Source organism: Capricornis sumatraensis, chromosome 20, assembly GCF_032405125.1.
Source record: "Capricornis sumatraensis isolate serow.1 chromosome 20, serow.2, whole genome shotgun sequence".
Lineage (NCBI taxonomy): Eukaryota > Metazoa > Chordata > Mammalia > Artiodactyla > Bovidae > Capricornis > Capricornis sumatraensis.
The window spans coordinates 60,902,614-60,921,438 of NC_091088.1; the positions used below are offsets into that span (position 1 = coordinate 60,902,614).

An 18,825-nucleotide genomic window follows, 5' to 3' on the forward strand; every position below is an offset into this window, starting at 1 on the left:
CACAGCATGCGGGATCTTAGTTCCCCGACCAGGGATTGAACCTGCGCCCCCTGCAGTGGAAATGCGGAATCTTTACCACTACACCACCGACGAAACCCCGTCGTCCTTTCTAAAACAGCTCCTCTTCCATAGCTGAACACCTTATTCTGCCCTTTTTTTTATTGTGACGGCCACTATCAGCAGTTAATTTTTTAATGCCTTTATTGTCTCCCTTCGCACGATGCAAGCTCAAAAAAGGGAGACTTTGCTTTAGTCACATGCTACATCTTCAGAATCCAAACAGTGTCGAGTACATGGTGCGCTGGATGGAGAAGTTATTGATTTAATAGCTTAGGTAAGCACATCCTCCACGTAGGGACTCTTTGCTAGGTGGCGGAAGGGTATAATACTGGTAACTGATCATACACGCATGCGCCCAAGATCCGGGAAGTGTGTTAGGGAAAGGGGTGGAGCATCCAGAAGAGTCTCGCGGACAGAGGCGGTTGGAGTCCAGAACGCGAGGTGGAAAGGGACCGCTTGGGGCTCAGCGCGCGTGCGCACTGTGACTTCCAGCCTGCCGCGGCAAAGGCGTCTAAGACGCCGGAAGGCGGGGGTAGTGGCTTCGCGCCTGCGCAGTGCATGCGGCGGCACCTGGGTCCCTGTGACTGAGTTGTGATTGACTGGCGTAGCGCGTGCGCCTTGCGAACGGCGGAGGGATTTGAGGCTGTTCCCACCCCTTGCCCCTGTCGCGAGCCGAGGCCGCGCGGGCTCGTGAGCTGCGGCCTGGTGCGCGCGCTAGGCGGGCGACAGAGACTGAGGGACGCGGACGCCGCCGGAGTCGGAGCGAGAGCCGGAGTATCCGCTGCTGAGGGGCCGCCGGAGCCGCCGCGAGCCCCCGGACCGTCGCTAGGCCGAGGAGGGCGCCGCGCGGCGGGTGAGTGTGACTGAGTAGCCTTACCGGGTGCGGGGCCGCTACCCACAAGCCCTTGCGGTGGGTCCCGGTCCTTTCCCCGCGGCCGGGTCCCTTTCCCGCGCCACCGTCACAGCACCTTTTTGCATCCCTTATCCAGAGTTCTCTGGTCACTTAAGCTCTCTTTCCATAGCCCCTGTCCTCCTCAGCACTTACCCACAGGCCCTTGCGGTATGTTGCTTTTTTCTTGTCGCCTCCGCGGACCCTTACCCATAATTCATTTCGCTTGTGGGGTCCAGATCTATTACCCACAACCCCCTGGCTTGAGAGGCTTGCTACTTTTGACCCCCTTCCTTAATCGAAGACTTCCTGCGACCCTCGCCCCGTAACCTGTTATCCACGGTATGGGACCACCAGCCACCACTGCCCTGGACTCCCTTTCTCAGGATCCTTGATGTCCCCACAGCCGCTCCCGGACCCTAAGCCCCGCGGTTCCTTGCCCAGGACTCTGAGACTTCACTACTCAGAAACCCCTTTTTTAGTCTTTGTTTCCTTTACCGGCTTGGCCCGTCTTCACACAACCCTCCCACCAAAACCCTCTTTCATTCAGATCTACTCCTTTTCCTTGTGACTTAGGAGCGCGCTGTACAGAACCTGTTTTGATACTGAGATTTTTGCATCTATTTCCTTCTTTTCCGGGGAGTCAAGGGGTTATAGGGGCTTCACCTGCCCCAGCCCACCCTAATATAAGGCTTCTGCTCTCAGACTTGGCAAGATGACCCAGTTCCTGCCGCCCAACCTTCTGGCCCTCTTTGCTCCCCGTGACCCCATCCCATACCTCCCACCCTTGGAGAAACTGCCACATGAAAAACACCACAATCAACCTTACTGTGGCATCGCGCCCTACATCCGAGAGTTTGAGGTGAGTTCAGTGAGCAGACTTGGACCTGGGTTGGGTTCTGGGGCGTCGTGGGGCTGGACTGGGGAGTTCAGTGTCTGGACAGTTTTCTGGGCTGGGTGATTATTATTTCTTTATTTAGCTGTGCCCCGTTTTAGTCACGGCATGGGAACTGTTAGTTGTGGCATGTGGAATCTAGTTCCCTGACCAGAGATGGAAATGGAACCCAGGCCCCCTGCACTGGGAGTGAGCAGTCTTAGCTCCTGGACCACAAGGAAAGTCCCAGTTTTCTTGTCTTGATCAGGGTTCATTATGTATCCCTTGTTGAGTTTTTGTGACAGTTCAGTAGTTTGTGACAGTAACTACCAGTTGAGGATTCAGACTGTTGAGTTAAGTAGTCCTTGGCACATTTATCGGCTGTGTAACCTTGGACAAGCAGCAGATTCTTTTAGTCCTGTGGTCGCTTTATGTATAGCAAGGGAATGTTTATATCTTTGTGATAATTGACAGAATTAATTGAAAATTTTGTTACGGGGCTTGGCACCAAGCAGTCAGGAATGGTCAATATTTCTTATTTTATTTACCATTTTTGTCATTAAAGGGTTAACACCAGGTGATGTGCTGTTAAGATGGTGGTCTTGAGGATTTCAGCTTTGTACTCTCAGGGCAAACATCAATAAATGACTTAGGCTCATGGACCTCAGTTTTTTCATTTGTGAAATTGGAATAACAACAGTCCACCTCTTAAGGTGGTCAAAGAACATCTGAGTATGTTGGCACACGGCCAGAAGTCAGAAGAATAATCATCTGGCCTGAGAGGGAAAGGGGAGGAGGAGGAACTTGTGGAGCAGAAGTTAATAGTGAGATGACAGAAGAGTGGTTCTTTGGTGAGACTTGCCGCCCTCGGTGAACCGGTACTTGGAAAATGTTATTAGCCAATTAAACTAATTTAATAACTCTCGGTGTGTGACAGGCGAGGGTCATGTGCCAGGTGTTTGATGGGAGCTTGCTGAGGCCTTTAAGAACTGCTCTGGCCCTCAGAGGGTGTCCAGTTGCTTACCCCGAGCTCTGCACTGCCAGCTCCTTTTGCTTCAGGCCTGGTCCTGATTCCTGTCTGTAATAGAGGACCAGTATTGTGATACTCACAGTGTGATATGATAGAGGAGTGCAGATCAATGCTTTTGATAAATACAAGAGGATTGTTTTCTCTCTTCTAGTATTTTTAGAGAATACAGAGTTAAAATCATATTTCTAAGTTCAGTGAACATAAAACTACTCTGTTAGATTGCTGTAGACGTTTCTGCATATTTTGTCTCAGTTTCTCTACTTCTCTTGTCACAGACCAGTAACTGTTCTCAGATTGCATTCGTCTACGGACCACGCTTTGATCTGCACTGTTCCCCCACCTCCACTGGCCTGGGAACTGTCCATGTTTGTGTGGGCATGTGTGTAAACGTGCAGGAGAGTGTGGCCAAGATGTTTGTTATTTCTTGATTGGCTGTTCCTGGCTGTTTTCCCCTTCCTCCCACCGCTGTCACTCTCCTTATTCCCAGGACCCTCGAGATGCCCCTCCTCCAACTCGAGCAGAAACCCGGGAGGAACGCATGGAGAGGAAGGTATGTAACGTTTGCCTTCTGCCTCACTTTTTTTTTTTTTTTTTGCATCTTACTTCAGGATGTTCCCTGATATCAGGGCCCTCCTATCTGTATTCAGTTGTCTACCTTTCTCCTGACAGAGACGGGAAAAGATTGAGCGGCGACAGCAGGAAGTCGAGACAGAGCTAAAAATGTGTAAGTCTCTCCTCTTTTTATCTCTTGTTCAAGCATGCTTGTGTTTCTCTTCCCCAGGTCCACCCCAGGACTCTTATTTCAGAATGTAGGTTGTTGTCAGTTCACTTTATTAGCCCCCACTATTTGCCAAAGCCTATATTTGGTTTAGGCTTTTAAGCAGGAGCTCATGGAATAAGGCAGACAGGAAGGGAGCCTGGTACTCTGGGCTGCCTCCTGCAGATGTCTGCCCTTGGAGAGGTGGCCCCTGCTCAGCTGGGTCTCCCAGGCCAAGGCAGTGAGGTCCAGGCTCATGAGGCAGTTCTGGTTCCACCTCAGCTCCCTGGCCCTTGGGCTGGAAGTGCTTCATCCCTTCCAGGTACAGGAGGAGTCGGAGTTTGGGGGAGGGACATTGTAGTCATTAACCAGACTTCACAAAAGAGTCCCATATCAACCACAGGGGCCCTTTTCTTATTAGAGCAAGGACTGTGTAGTCAAAAGACGGGTTTTCCTCCCATGCTCGTGAGGCTCCAGTGAATTACGTCACTCTGAATCACATTTCCTGGAGAAGTCCATTGCTCATGGAGCTCATCAGACAGACACCTGACAACCGAATACCTGGGTGTCTCAATTCAGCGCTCTGAGCTCTGGCTTTCACTGCGTTCCTGTCGTCTTGGATGCCTCAGAGGCATCTTGCACTGTGTCTGGACCACAATCAGGATTTCCTCTCCTCACCAGCCTGGTCTTCTTTCGATGTTTGCTTCACTGGAACATGGTCATCCAGCTTTGCGAGTCATGGCCAATCGTTTCCACTCAGTTTGCTTTTAACACCTTTTCTTGCTGTCTCCCCCGATTGTCTCCAAGACCTACCCATGCTACTCTCTGAATGCCACAGATCTGAGCATCCTCTCTGTGTCCACCACCCCCGAAGGCCCCTCCAGCCTGGACACGCAGTCTAATGAATTTACCTACATCTCTGTCTTCCGCAAGTCCTCTAGGGCTTTTTGAAGTACAGCTCTTGATTATACCTTTCTCTGCTAACAGCTTTTTTTTTCCCCCCTTTGAGCTGTACCATGTTGCCCTCAGAATCTTTGCTCCCCAAACAGGGATTGAATTCGGGCCCTCTGCAGTGAAAGTGCAGTCCTAACCACTGGGTCGCCAGGAAACTCCTATACAGCTTCCTTTGGCTTTCAACCTAAAGACCGAAGTCCCTTCCCTGCCCGCTGAGGGTGCATTCTGCCCATGCTCCCTCTCCTCTTGCTCCAGCCTGCGCTGGCGTCTTTTCTTGCCTCTTCTTTCCCAGATGGTCTCCTGTTGCTGGGGCTCTGCCCAGGCTGTTCCGCCAGTCTCACATGGTACCTTGTTGTGTATGCAACTGCCCTTTATGTGTCTGGCAGCGTCACTCCTCAGGGAAGCCTTTCATGGCTTCCTTGCTCAGGTAGAGTCCCCTTGCACACCGAAAGCCCTGAGTCCTGCTGCAGCTTGGTCATTTCAGTCTGCGGGAGGAATTCGCTGATGAACATGTTACATTGGTTCACAGTGCAGGAAGCAGGGTTCTGGTGGAATTTGCTCACCATTGTGGCCCCAGCTCCTGTAGGACCTGGCACACAACAGCTGTTGACAGCAGTTGACTTGGGGATCCTCTCAGCTCTGTTGCTGGGGCACAGGCCATGGAGTCTGACCCACGTGAGTTCAAAAAAAAAAAAAGAATTCTGGCATGTTAAACGATACTGAGGATAGTTGAATTTAGGATATGGGAAACTGTATACGACAAACTTGTGATCCAGTTTCCTTAAATGAACGTGAAAGCTGGGGAAGCAGGTGGGAAGGGAGTGGACCAAAGGGGTTAAAGAGTCAAAGGGCACCTCAGCCAGATGGTCATTGTGGAGCTTGTTCGGGTCCTGATCTAAATGAGTCACCTGCAGAAAGCTTGTTTGGAAACAGTTAAGGACATTTGAACACTGCGTTTTGGTGAAAATAAAGAACTGATGTTAACTTTTTAAGGTGTGATACTAGTACCGTGGTTACTGGCTTCTAAAGTCTTTATTAGCTGCTGCAGAGGTGGTGTATATCTGGAGTTTGCCTTAGTATACTGCTTGGGATAGAGATGTAACCAGTGTTGCCATGTGGTAACCATGGAGGTTGGTTCTGAGGGGTTCATTATACTGTCCTCTCTTTCCTTAAGTGTTGGACTTCCCCGTGATAGAAAAGGAAACAAAAAGGATGGCTCAAGCACAGCATGGCTCTGCCCTAGGAGCCTCCATCCCCCGGTGCGGAAACAGGCTGTGCCTTGCCACCATTAACAGCTACCGTTCAAGGGCACCTTGCTGAACACTTGATGTATTTTGTGTTTTCTACTTACAGCTTCCAAGTGCAGTAGGGTTTGTTACTCCAGTTTTTAAGAGAAAATGAAGGTCTGTGGAGTCTGGGTCCGCTTAGCAAGAGTCAGAGTTCTGAGATACTTCCTCGTTTCTCATCCCCACAGTCTAGTCTTTTGAACCCCTGCTCTGGGCTGCTGCGTAGATAAACCCTTTGCCCAAGGAGTCCCTGAGGGCAGAGCTGCCAGCCAGGTGGAATGGCGTGAGGGTGTGCGCGTGCTGCCAGTGAACTGCTGATGAACCTCAGCTCGTTGCCACCGTCTTGGCTGAGATTCGTGGGCACTGCGCTAGCTTTTACCTTGGGTCACGCTCCTGGGCCTCTTGGTTAAGCAAAAACCATAGGGTCTCTTGTGGCAGGGTGGTTTCCCTGTGTCTGCCAGGAACCTTTGGCTGCTCATGCAGAAGCTCTGCTCTCTGCTGTTTGGGCTCCATCCGGTCCTGCAGGCAGTGATTGGGTCCCCTGTAATGCCACTGTGGTACCACCTACCCCCTGGTGGTGCTGAAGTTTGTTTCCTGTTAAATACACCTTCCTGTCAAATGGTATTTCAGTGAGGCCTTTCCTGACGTTCCCAGTAAAATGCTTCTCCCCATCTCTCTGTTATTACTGGATAGAACTGGATGATGGTTGGTCTTAGGGGGTTTACCAGCAGCCTCCCTGCAGTAATAGATGAGCTCCAGGAAGGCAGGGGTCTTTTTTCCTTCTTTTTCACTGTTGTTACTCCAGCACCTATGGGAGTTTCAGGCAGATAGTGCTTAACAGATACCTTTTGGGTGAATGGATGCAGATTGAGACATGTGGGCACAGATGGTTACAACCCAGAAGAACGGGCTTCAGGTGAGGAAGTGAGGGGCAGGCACAGGGATGAACGTGACCTGTCCGAATCACCTGTGGAATTAGTTCTGTAAGAGTCTGGCTTTGTCTGTGGAGCTGGTTGGTCCTCAGTGGTCTGGCAGTAGTAAGGCTGGGAGTTAATCCCATCCACCCAATGTGGCCAGCTGTGGGTTCCTCCCTGAGGCCACAGGGCACAGGGAAGAAATCGAGTTGCCATCTAAGGGTTGCTTGATCTCAGGTTTTCCTTTGGGCTGCAGTTGCAGGCCTTACCAATGGGTGGCACTGTGGCACTGCAGGTGGCAGAGGAAGCAGTGCCTGGCAGGATCAGGTTGCTTCTCCAGAGATGCCCTTTTGGGCTTAGCTACTCCCACCTGGGAGGGACTTGGGACTCAGGATATGTAGGCCTGGAAAAGGTGGGCAGTAGGCTGGCCGCCATCCTGTCAGCTTGAAGTCAGTCTCATCCCTTCCTTTAATCAACCTAAATCAGCCACTCAGATGAGGTCTGCTGTGCTTCAGGGCAATCGGGGCTCAGAGAGGGGCCTGCCCATGGTAGCCGACTGGAAGTTCTGGGCCTATGTCCATCAGTCTCTTTCTTGCTCTGTGATGCTGTTGATGACTACTTACAGAATTTTTTTTATCCTGCACAGGGGACCCTCACAATGATCCCAATGCTCAGGGTGATGCCTTCAAGACTCTCTTTGTGGCTAGAGTGGTGAGTCCCCAGCTCCCAACCCCTGGCGCCCTAGGCTATGGAGAGCGTGGCTGTGGACAGTAGACTCGGTCCATGGGGTGTTTGAGGGCTTCTCTCACTTCCTTTCTGTCTCCCTGTAGAACTATGACACGACAGAGTCCAAGCTCCGGAGAGAGTTTGAGGTGTATGGACCCATCAAAAGGGTGAGTGGACCAGAGCAGGGGTGCTTGAGTTGAAGGTGTGCGGAGGGAGGGAGGAGGCACCGCGCCACTTCGGGCTTCAGACGCCACAGCCTGGGTTTCTGTCCTGCGCGCACATCCATGCCGGAGTCTCGGGATAGCGGAAGGAAGGCAAAGAGGTCCTGATTACTTGCTGCTGATTTAGAGCACAAGTCAGCAAACTGCAGACTTAGTGAGTGAAGTTCGTTGGTAATCTAGCCAGGCCCACTTCACTGTCTGCAGCTGCTGTTGCTGCAAGGCAGTTAGGCAGGTGCGACAGGGACTGGGTGGCCTTGCAAGCTGGAAATACCTGCTCTCTGGCTCTGTGTAGAAAATGTATGTTGACTCTTGTTCTAGAGCACGGCTTCATGTATAATGGACATTTCTTTATTTGGTTTAGAAGTTCCTCAGATGCTCTGGGCTCTAGCAAGGGCTTCAGGTCATTGTGCACATCAGTTGCTAAGCCCAAGGCCGTTAGAGCATCAGTCACTCTGGGTCCTTGAAGGGGCCGGGGCAGGGTCAGAAGCATCTGTTGCTGGCATCATCCAGCCCAGAGCTGTGTGATTGATACGGTGAGTTGTCGCTTTGTCAGAATTGACCTCTGCCTCCTGCCACCCACCCTCCAGATACACATGGTCTACAGTAAGCGGTCGGGAAAGCCCCGGGGCTATGCCTTCATCGAGTACGAACACGAGCGGGACATGCACTGTGAGTGGCCCCCCCGCACCCTGCCCTCTGGCCCTCTCTCTTCTCTACTGCCCCAGCCCCTTCCCGTCGTCTGTCCCCTACCCCCCCTCCCCGCCACACCTGACATTAGCGATGTCTCTTCTCCTCCTCCCTCTGTTTCTGATATATCTTTTTTTTGTTTTTTATATACGTGTTTTTTAAAAAACAAAAACCAAAACCCCCCACAACGTGTGTGTGTGTGTGTGTGTGAACCTGGGGAGGTAAGTGTCACACGTTGAACCTCAGGGGCAAGGAGGGAACCCGGTGGGGGCTAGGGCTAGTTGGAGGTGGGGGGAGGGGTCGGATTTTCGGGGAGCCTCTCCCCATTTCCCTCAGCAGATTTGGGGGCGGCCAGGTTGCAGTGAGGACTGGCCTTTGAACCTGCCCTCTCCTCCCCCCAGCTGAGCTGGGGCTGGGCCACCCGACCCTCCACCTCCCCACCCCTGGCCCTCACCCTGTTCCTCGGCGGGCAGTGGGCTGGTCTGCGTGTTCAGCGCCTGCCCCCACACCTCCAAAGCCCCCGTTGAGGCCGCGGCGGCGTCCACATGGGCAGGGCTGGGTGGGCGGGGGTGGGCAGGGCTGCGGCGTGTCCAGGGGCCGCCGTATTAATTGACTGTTCTTATTGTCACTGCAGCCACCACGCAGCTGGCTTGCAGCTGATGCTTACGCTCCCCTTACAACACCTCAGTGTATGGTTGGTATAAGGGTTTGTATCATGGGTAAGATCACTCAGCACCGCACACCAGCCCAGCTTAGCCAGGCAGCTCAGGAGCAGCGAGGCCTCCCTCCTCCCACCCCCAGCCACCCCTCCGCCTCCCCGCACCCAGAGCCCTTTCCTTGTTTGGGTGCCCTCTGTCCCTTCTGGCCCCATCCAGGTGCTCTCCGACAATCTTGCTGACCCCAGGAGGGGAGCGATGCTCCCCGATGGGAAAGGCAGCTGGCCACCCCAGTTGGCCTCGGTTTAACCCCCAGCATTCCTGGCTTCCCGACGGCCGCGGCACGGCGGTGGGAACGCAGCAGGGCCAGGGCTCCTGGTGGAACCCTTCAGCCCTCCCTCCTCTCCTGGCCCCTGCCCCTGCCCCTTCTGCAGGCCCTCACCGTGGTGGCCCTGGAGAGTCTTTTTGGTTGCTAGACTCGGGGTGCTCTGCTCATGTCTTGTCTGCCTTGTCACAGTGGAGCCTCCCGAGAGGCTGTGGAGCCCAGCTGCTCTCCAGAGTGCATGGACTTGGGGGTTGCTGTGGGAGGGGTCAAGCGACAGGCTGTGAACAGCTGAAGGTGCTGGAGCTTTTACTGAAAACCCTTCCACTGGCTGGAGACCTAAGAGAGGGAGAGCGAGCGAAGCCTAGAGATACACACGTCACATTTTCCTCTGCTGTTCTTCCCGGGTTGGGCCTCTTCTGGGGTTTGGGACATGACCAGAGCAGGGGTCCTTTGCTTGACTGTGTCCCCAGTCCTGAAATCCCGCCCCCACTATGCTCCTCTGGGTTCAGGGGCCCAGCGGCCCCTTCCCCTTGGATCATGGGCAGTACTCCCATCTCCTGGACCCCCGAAGCTGTCCCCTTGTGTGCCAGCCTTTGGGCTGAAGCAGATGGTGGGAGGGAGTGAGAAGTTCAAGGTGGAAAAGTCATTCCATGTGCTGAGAGGGGGTGGGGCCTGTGCCTAGCTGAGCGTGGATTTTATGGGGAAAAGCTGAAGGTGGACAGGTTTGCTAAGGCCTCCCTAGCCGCTTTGTAGAATTCAAGCAAGATAGTCCTTTCAAGCTCTATGTTAACCCTGTCTCCCCCCTCTTCAAGGCCTCCATGAGGTTTCTTTGGGGTCCACCACTTCCTCTGCCTGCCTCCAGGCGGTACAGGAGATGTGGTTCCTCGCCCCTCCAGGGGCTCCCTAGAACCCCCTGGCTCCCTCCCCCGTAGCTTTAGCTGACCCCATGGTGGTGGGTGTGGGGTCTGTGCGCGTGCTCAGGTAAGCTTGGGGGCTCCAGGTAAGCGGTCCCGTGTCCCCCCCCGGGAAGCCCGCCTCCTCGCCAGGCCCCCAGGAGTTGCCGAGCCCCCCCCATCCCGCTCGGTTTGGACACCCGCAAGGCTGGCATCGGTAAATGGCACCTTTTTCTCTTCCTCTGGTTGTTATTTGGGGGGGGAGCGGGCTGGGGCGGGGCCGGGTGTTGTGGCTGGTTGAGGATGACCCCCTCCGCCAGGGCTGGGGGTTGGGAAACAGGGACGTTTTTGGCCTCCCGAGAGCCCCGTGTGAGGCAGCCCCGGGCTTGGGCCTGTCCTTGGCTGTGTCCTGCCCACCCGCGGGACGCGCTCCTCCCCGCCTCTCCCCCCTTACTCCGCACCCTTCCTGAGGCTCAGGTCGGGCTCGGCCTTTCCCGGCGCGTGTTGCACTGGGGTGTGGAGGGAGAGCTGGGCTGGGGGCTGGGTGGGTATAGTCTCGGCAGGTAAGGCAGGGATTTTCAGTAGCACCGCACGACTCCCATGCCTCCCTCCACTTCCCTCTGCCCCACCTGCTGTAGGGGGCCCCCACAACCCACCCTCTACTCCCTGCCATCTCCTAAAGATTTCTCCTGCCCCCTTCTGGTTCATTTTCTGTTCTGATGTCTGTTTCCCCCATGCTCACCCTCCCCCAACAAAAACCACAGTAAAAGGAAACCGGTGTGAACTGGGGTGCGGAGCGGCCAGCCGGGCCTCTGCTCCCAGCATGACGTTTTAGGGTGCATGCCTGGGGTTGTGGAGGAGCCCTCCCCCACTGCAGAGTCCAGCCTTAAGTTAACCTCCAGTTTCTTTGCAGCGACTTTGGCCGCCTTGGTGGGAGGGGGCTGCTCTGTCAAAGGGGGGTAGGCCTGGCCTGGGAGCCCAGGGCAGTGGTTAGGGTTAGCATAGTGGTTGGGAGTGGGCCGGCCCCCCCAAGAGTGTTTGGGGGTGATGAGGCAGGTGGTGAGATGGAGCAGGCCCCTCCCGGGTTGGGAGAAGGTTGTCTGGCTGTCAGTTGCCTGGCTGTCTGGTGGGCCTGTGTGTGTGCGTGCGTGTGTGCACCGAAGTGTGCTGACGGGGACATGGCGGGTGTGGCGGGTCGGGATGCCACAGAGTGGGGCCGTCGCCTGACTAGAGGATCCTCTGGGGACTCCTCCCCCTCCCCTTCCCCGCATCTGTTGCAGCCGCTTACAAGCATGCAGATGGCAAGAAGATTGACGGCAGGAGAGTGCTCGTGGACGTGGAGAGGGGCCGCACCGTGAAGGGCTGGAGGCCCCGGCGGCTAGGTGAGCGTGCCCTGCTCTGGCTGGGCTCGGGGTCCTGCTGGCTCCCCTCCCTTCTCTTCCCCCCCTGCTGCTTTCTGTCTTCTCTTCCCCATGCAGCTGCTCACATTCCTCCCTCTCTCCAGCTCAGCCTCTCGGTCTCCAGCATTCTCTTGGTCTGTTTTTATTTTTTATTCTGGGTTACCAATTAGGAGCAAGAGTACTGACCTGGAGAAGCCAGTCTGGGATCAAATTCTGACTTGCGCATACCTGGCAGGTGGATTTCTCCCCTTTCCTGACTCATTTTCCTCATCCTAGAAAGTGGGAATAATATCAAGAGCTCACTGAGTTCAGTGTCTCAGATACACAGCCTGGCAAATGGTGTACAGTGGGGCTTGAAAAGTCATTCTGGCATCCACTTAGACTTTGCTCCTGCTCATCCGGCCTGTTCGTTCATTGATTACTGAGTAAACACTGGTATGATCACCAGCCAGCTGCGTAGCAGGCTTCTAGTCAAGGGTGAGACATACATGGTTGGCCGCTGCCCTCAAAGCTTCAGTCCCTCTCACTGTCATCTCTTATTGTCAGTTACCGTCTCAGTCAAGGTCAGGTTGGTAGCAAGTACCAGAAAACAGTATAAAGGGGTCTGTTGGTATAGAATCCCGGTGTCTTGGGGCCTTGTTGGTGTAGAAACCCCAGTGGCTTGGAGCCCAAAGACGGGGGAAGTCTGTGGGCCTTGAGGCCCTGGCGGCTGAGCCTGCAGCATCCAGAGGCAGCTCTGTGCCTTCTGCCTTGTTTGCTTGCTGTCTGTGTGAGTTGGTCCCTTCTGGCTCTCTCCCCACGGAGCCAGTGTGGTATTCCACAACGCAGTCTTGGATGAGTCTGCGCTTCTGGGTGGGTGGATCTAAGTGGCTCAGCGTTGGGCCTGGACCTGGGGCTGAGGTTGTGCCATCCAGACTTGGCTGTCGAGGACCAACTCCAGTGAAGGAGAGTGACCCAATTGTCAGAGAAAATAGTCTTCGCTAGGCAGACACCCTAGGCGGGTCCAGTACCCTCTGATCTTATTTCTGCCCCCAGCCTGCTGTTCTTATGCTTGACTTGCCTTTACTGAGTAAATTACACATGTATCTGCCGAGTGTCAACTCAATAGATAGGTTCTCATCTCCCTCTCTGGTTTCTTTGGGTTGGAGTGAGTCCTTCAGAGTCTGCTCTTGCCCATTGTAGAATCCTGGAATCTCAGAATCTTCTAGTTTGATTGGCATTCCAACTTTCTGATGGTGATAGCCAGTGCATTTTGACCCAGTGTACATGCAAAAAAAATACATTTAACCCAAACAAGAGTTTGATGAAACAGTAATTTATCTTTTCTACGGGCAGTATATACTAGTGTTTTATATTCTGTTTCTTTATCTTTTAAAGAAACGGTTGGTTGCATCCTGTCAGATTTAGTGATGTGACTCCACTGCTGGGTTGTGACCTGAACATGGAAAGCACTGGTCTGTTTCTCCGCATCCTTGCTGGGTGGCTTGTGCTCTGTTCAGATGTTTCATGTCCATGTCCAAGCTGCCTCTTTTCCCTTTTGACCCTCATTGCTGAAAGCTATTCCTTAGATGAAATAGCTTCACGAAGCTCCCTTCCAGGCAGTGGGGGCAGAAGACTGAGTGAGAGGGCAGCTTCTGGAGTTAGCAGGGAGTCACGTCTCTGCTCTGCCCTTTCTTGCCGAGTCACCCTGGGCAGGTGGCTTTTCAGCCTGCGTTTGTTTCCCACCTGAAGGAGGATGGTAGCTGCTGCTGCTTCCGGTTGTCCTTGTCGCCATTTGCTCGTCCAGCTTTTTATTGTGGCTGCTGGTCCAGCGTCCTGATTGAAGGCTCAGTACCGGCTAGAGGGGGAGGCAGCTGTTAATCAGCTCTCTCTTGAACATGTGTGTACACACACATACACGAAATTGGAAACTCCACCTGAGACACACACATGTGAAATCGGAAACTCCACTGAAGTTCTGAAGCCAGTGTGTGGTCTGTGAGTGGAGAAGGGCCTCAGCCGGTAGGTCAGGGCAGGCCGAGTGAGGAAGTGAGGTGTGGGTTAAGGTGCGGAGGGTAAGTGGGAGTTAAGTAGAAAGGAAGGTGAGGCTCCAGGGGAACGGGTGAATGATCCCCAACACTGGGCAGGAAGGACATGGAGACCACGAAGAGGCTGGAAAATGCCTGGAACCTTTAGAGCCAGGGGCCCTTGGGCTGAAAGACAGGGAGGAGGCCGGCCTCTGACCTTGGCTTGGGCGGTGGGCAGCCACTGCGGGCTTTGAGGCAGGTCAGGCTTCAGTTAGAAGGATCGGGGCTGTGCCTCGGGCCGGGAATGACTGGGGGAGAGGGTCTGTCAGGGGCTGGGGCCTCCCCAGTGGGGGAGGTGAGCCCGGAGCCCTATGAGGGCGCGTCCAGCTGGCGCTGTGCCCTTGTGATCTCCGCACTGCCCGCCGTCTCGGGGTCCCCGCCCGCCCTGACCCGCCTGTGTCTGCCCCTCCCCAGGAGGCGGCCTGGGCGGCACCCGGAGAGGCGGGGCGGACGTCAACATCCGGCACTCAGGCCGGGACGACACCTCCCGCTACGATGAGAGGTGAGGCCGGGCCGGGTGTCCTGGGAGCGGGGCGGTGAGTGGGGGAGCCCTGCCGCAAACCTCTGCCCACCTCATCCAGGCCCGGCCCCTCCCCGCTGCCCCACAGGGACCGGGACCGGGACCGCGAGCGGGAGCGCCGGGAGCGAAGCCGCGAGAGAGACAAGGAGCGGGAACGACGACGCTCCCGCTCTCGGGACCGGCGGCGGCGCTCTCGGAGTCGCGACAAGGAGGAGCGGCGGCGCTCCAGGGAGCGGAGCAAGGACAAGGACCGGGACCGCAAGCGGCGCAGCAGCCGGAGCCGGGAGCGGGCGCGGCGGGAGCGGGAGCGCAAGGAGGAGCTGCGCGGAGGCGGAGGTGGTGGCGGCGACATGGCCGAGCCCTCCGAGGCCGGCGACGCGCCCCCGGATGACGGGCCCCCCGGGGAGCTGGGTCCGGACGGCCCGGATGGCCCAGAGGAGAAGGGCCGGGATCGTGACCGGGACCGACGTCGAAGCCACCGCAGCGAGCGGGAGCGGCGCCGGGACCGCGATCGCGACCGGGACCGGGAGCACAAGCGGGGGGAGCGGGGCGGCGAGCGGGGCAGGGATGAGGCCCGAGGTGGGGGTGGCGGCGGCCAGGACAACGGGCTCGAGGGTCTGGGCAACGATGGCCGAGACATGTACATGGAGTCTGAGGGAGGCGACGGGTATCTCGCTCCGGAGAACGGGTATTTGATGGAGGCTGCGCCGGAGTGAAGAGGCCGCTCACCGGCCGCTTGGACGTGTTCCTACTCTTCCCTGCTGTCATCCTCTCCCCCACCTTCCTGGTCACCACCTAAATCTGCCAGCCAAGGGTAGGAGTCTCCTTATTTGTTTTGGTCTCTTGGATTTAAAAATAAAATTTCTTGTTGATAATGGGCGCTTGGTTTCTTCACTGCTCTTACTGTCTTCCCCAGGAGGGTGTCACCTGACTTAGATGGCCCCACTCTGATTGGTGTTCCAGGACTGGAGCTGTATGAACTAAAGGCTAGGGCTAGTCCCGGGACAGCCAAGCTGTTTGGAGTAAGGAAGTCCTTAAGGGTCCTTGATGCCGTGCTTTTTTCGGCGCTCCCACACATTTCTTGTGGAGCTGTTCATAGCCCTATCTTAGTGCAGGGATGGGGCTCTGGGCCGTGTTTTCACGAAGCATGAGAGCGAGCTAAACAGGTAAAGAGAAGAGACAGGCTTGTCTGTAAGTGGTATTGGGACAACTGGACAGCAGCTACATGTAAAAGAAAAAAACATTCTCTTAATGCCATATACAAAAATAAGATGGATTAGGGCTTCCCTGGTGGTCCAGTGGTTAAGAATCTGCCTGCCAATGCAGGGGACATGGGTTTGACCCCTGGTGTGGGAATATCCCACATGCCAAGGAGCTGCTAAGCCCAGGTGCCACAATAAGAAACCACTGCAATGAGAAGGCTGCATGCTGTAACTAGAGAGGAACCCCGTTTGCCACAACTAAAGAAAGCCCACATGCAGCAAGAAAGACCCAGTGCAGCAAAAATAAAGATTTTAAAAAATGGATTGCTGACTTAAATATAAGACCAGGTATTATAAGTAAAACTAGAGGAAAACACAGAACACACTCTGACATAAACCACAGCAATACTTTTTTGGAACCGACTCCTAGAGTAATGGAAATAGAAGCAAAAATAAATGAGACCTAGTTAAAAGCATTTGAACAGCAAAGGAATCAATAAAATGAAAAGACAGCCTACAGAATGGGAGAAAATATTTTCAAATACAAACGGCTCATATTGCTTAATATATAAAATATAAACAACCCAGCCAAAAATGGGCAGAAGATCGAAACAGGTGTTTCTCCAAAGATGATGTACAGACGGCCAACAGGCATGTGAAAAGATGTTCAGTATTGCTAATTATTAGGGAAATGCAAATTAAAACCACATGATCACCTCACAGCAGACAGAATGGCCATCACCCAAAGTCTACAAATAAGTGCTGGAGAGGGTGTGGATAAAGGGAACCCTCCCACACCACTGGTAGGAATGTAAATTGGTATAACCACTATGGAGAACAGTATGGCAGTTCCTTTAAAAACACTTCTAAAAATAACACCATCCCACTCCTGGGCATATATGTCCAGAAAAAATAACCTGAAAAGACATGCATCCCAGTGTATGTAGGACTGTTTACGATAGCAAGGGGCGTTCCCTGGCAGTCCAGTGGTTAGGACACCATACTTCCACTGCAGGAGGCACAGGTCCAAAGAGACCTGCATGCCACGTGAGTGAAGTGAGAGTTATGTCCAGCTCTTTGTGACCCCAGGGTCGATACAGTCCAGGGAACTTTCCTGGCCAGAATATTGGGAGTGGGTTGCCATTCTCTTCTCCAGGGGATCTTCCCAATCCAGGGATCAAACTTGGGTCTCCTGCATTGCAGGTGGATTCTTCACCAGCTGAGCTACCAGGGAATCCCAAATGCCACATGGAGTAGCCAAAAAACAAAAAAGATAGCATAATAGCCAAGATATGGAAGCGACCTAAATGTCCATCGACAGAGGAGTGGATGAGGAAGATGTGGCCTCTATATACCATGGAATATTACTCAACCATGAAAATAATGAAATGCCATTTGTAGCAACATGGATGGACCTAGAGATTATCACACTAAGTGAAGTCAAAAGGAGAAAGACAAATATGACACTGTTTATATGTGAAATCTTTTAAAACAATGATACAAATGACGCATGCTTTGTGCGTGCTAAGTCGCTTCAGGTCCGGGCGCCTCTGTCCATAGGGATTCTCTGGGCAAGAATACTGGAGTGCGTTGCCATGCCCTCCTCCAGGGCATCTTCTCAACCCAGGAGTCGAACCTGTCTCTTATGCCTCCTGGATTGGCAGGCACGTTCTTTACCACCAGCCCCACCTGGGAAGCCCTGATACAAATGAACTTATTTACAAAACAGAAACAGACTCACAGACACAGAAAACAAATTTACAGTTACCCAAAGGGAAAGGGAGGAGAGGGATAAATTAGGAGTTGGGGATTAATAGGTTAATAGATACACACAACTATATATAAAACAACCAGGACCTACTATATAACACAGGGAACTATACTCAGTAGATCTTGTAATAACCTATGATGGAAAAGAATCTGAAAAAGAGCACATGTACAACTGAATCACTGCTGTACATCTGAAACATTGTAGATCTGTACTTCAATTAAAAAAAAATTTTAAGATGTAAAAAGATTGGGTAGAGGGACTTCCCTGGTGGTCCTGCAGCTAAGACTCTTAGCTCCCAATGCACGGGGCCAGGATTTGATGGATCCCTGTTCAGGGAACTAGATCCCACATACAGCAACTAAGACTTCACATGCCGCAAGGAAGATGGAAGATCCCGTGTGTCACAACTAAGACCCAGCATAGCATAAATAAATTAAAAAAGTAAAAATCAGGTAGAGCAGAGGGTCCTCACAGGGCCAGGACAGAAAATGGCCTCCAGTTCATGATGGCAGGTTCACTGTCTGTTTTTACTTCCTAATGATAGCAGAGGAGTAACAAAGCAAGGTTCCGTCAGCGGTCGAGATGTCAGCACATTTCTGGATTAAAGACGAAATAGGACAGTGGTGAGAACACGTCAGTCTGGTGGCCACTTGAGAAGGGAGCCATCCACAGACCTTGGCGGAGAACTTACAGAGGCTCAGGACTGCAACTTCAGGTATAATAAGGCTGCTGCTGCTGCTGCTAAGTCACTTCAGTCGTGTCCAACTCTGTGCGACCCCATAGACGGCAGCCCACCAGGCTCCCCTGTCCCCGGGATAGGAGACTTGAACAGGATTTGTACCCAGAACAATTGCACTGTTTCCACAAGCAGAATGCCTCGGAGCTGGGCATTTTCAAATACGAGTTTCTCAGCCTGAAGGCAGAGTTGGCCTAATAATTAGAGGCAAACTATCAGTGAAATCCAACTGCACAGCCCAGGTTCTACTGTTGTTTTAACTGCCTCAGTTTTTACAAGCATATAACCAAAGATCCCAGACATTTGAAAAAAATCTGCCAAAAGAGACCACAAGATAAATAGAGAAACTGGTCCCGGAGAAAACAATTTAGGGAATAATTTAAAAAAAAGCTTAATTCCTCTAATTACTGTATTTTCATAGATACTCCAGATATTGAAACCATACTTCTGGAGTTGGCTATGAAAAACAGCCCATTTTGGACTTTCCTGGCATAGTGTGCATGCTAAGTCACTTCAGTTACATCCGACTCTGTGACTCTGTGGACCATAGCTCGCCAATAGACCAGGTACATAAAGACTGGACAGGGGCTTCCCTGGTGGCTTGGTGGTAAAGAATCCGCCTGCCAATGCAGCAGACACAGATTTGATCCCTGGTCCAGGAAGATCCCACGTAGCTCAAAGCAACTAAGCCCATGTGCCACAAGTACTGAGGAGCCCGGGAACTGCAACTACTGAGCCTGCGCTCCCTGACGTGTGTGCTCTGCAACAAGAGAAGCCACTGCAATGAGAAGTCCGCTTGCCGCAACTGGAGAAGGCCTGCACGCGGCAACAAAGACCCAGCACAGCCGTAAATAAATA

At 53.3% G+C, this 18,825-nt stretch overlaps 1 protein-coding gene across 2 annotated transcripts; it reads left to right on the plus strand.

The window, feature by feature from the left end:
- Positions 1 to 741: 741 nt before the first annotated feature.
- On the plus strand, positions 742 to 15,080 carry SNRNP70 (small nuclear ribonucleoprotein U1 subunit 70). Of its 2 annotated transcripts, none has more exons than XM_068991849.1 (10): positions 742 to 913; positions 1,655 to 1,811; positions 3,341 to 3,403; positions 3,523 to 3,577; positions 7,411 to 7,475; positions 7,595 to 7,657; positions 8,299 to 8,380; positions 11,553 to 11,654; positions 14,153 to 14,240; positions 14,320 to 15,080. In XM_068991849.1, the coding sequence occupies exons 2-10, from the start codon at positions 1,665 to 1,667 to the stop codon at positions 14,972 to 14,974; spliced, it is 1,320 nt and encodes a 439-aa protein (XP_068847950.1). In that variant the 5' UTR covers positions 742 to 913; positions 1,655 to 1,664; the 3' UTR covers positions 14,975 to 15,080. The 2 variants fall into 2 exon arrangements, with proteins under 2 accessions (XP_068847950.1, XP_068847951.1); XM_068991850.1 differs by having other exon boundaries at positions 14,347 to 15,080.
- Positions 15,081 to 18,825: the final 3,745 nt, after the last annotated feature.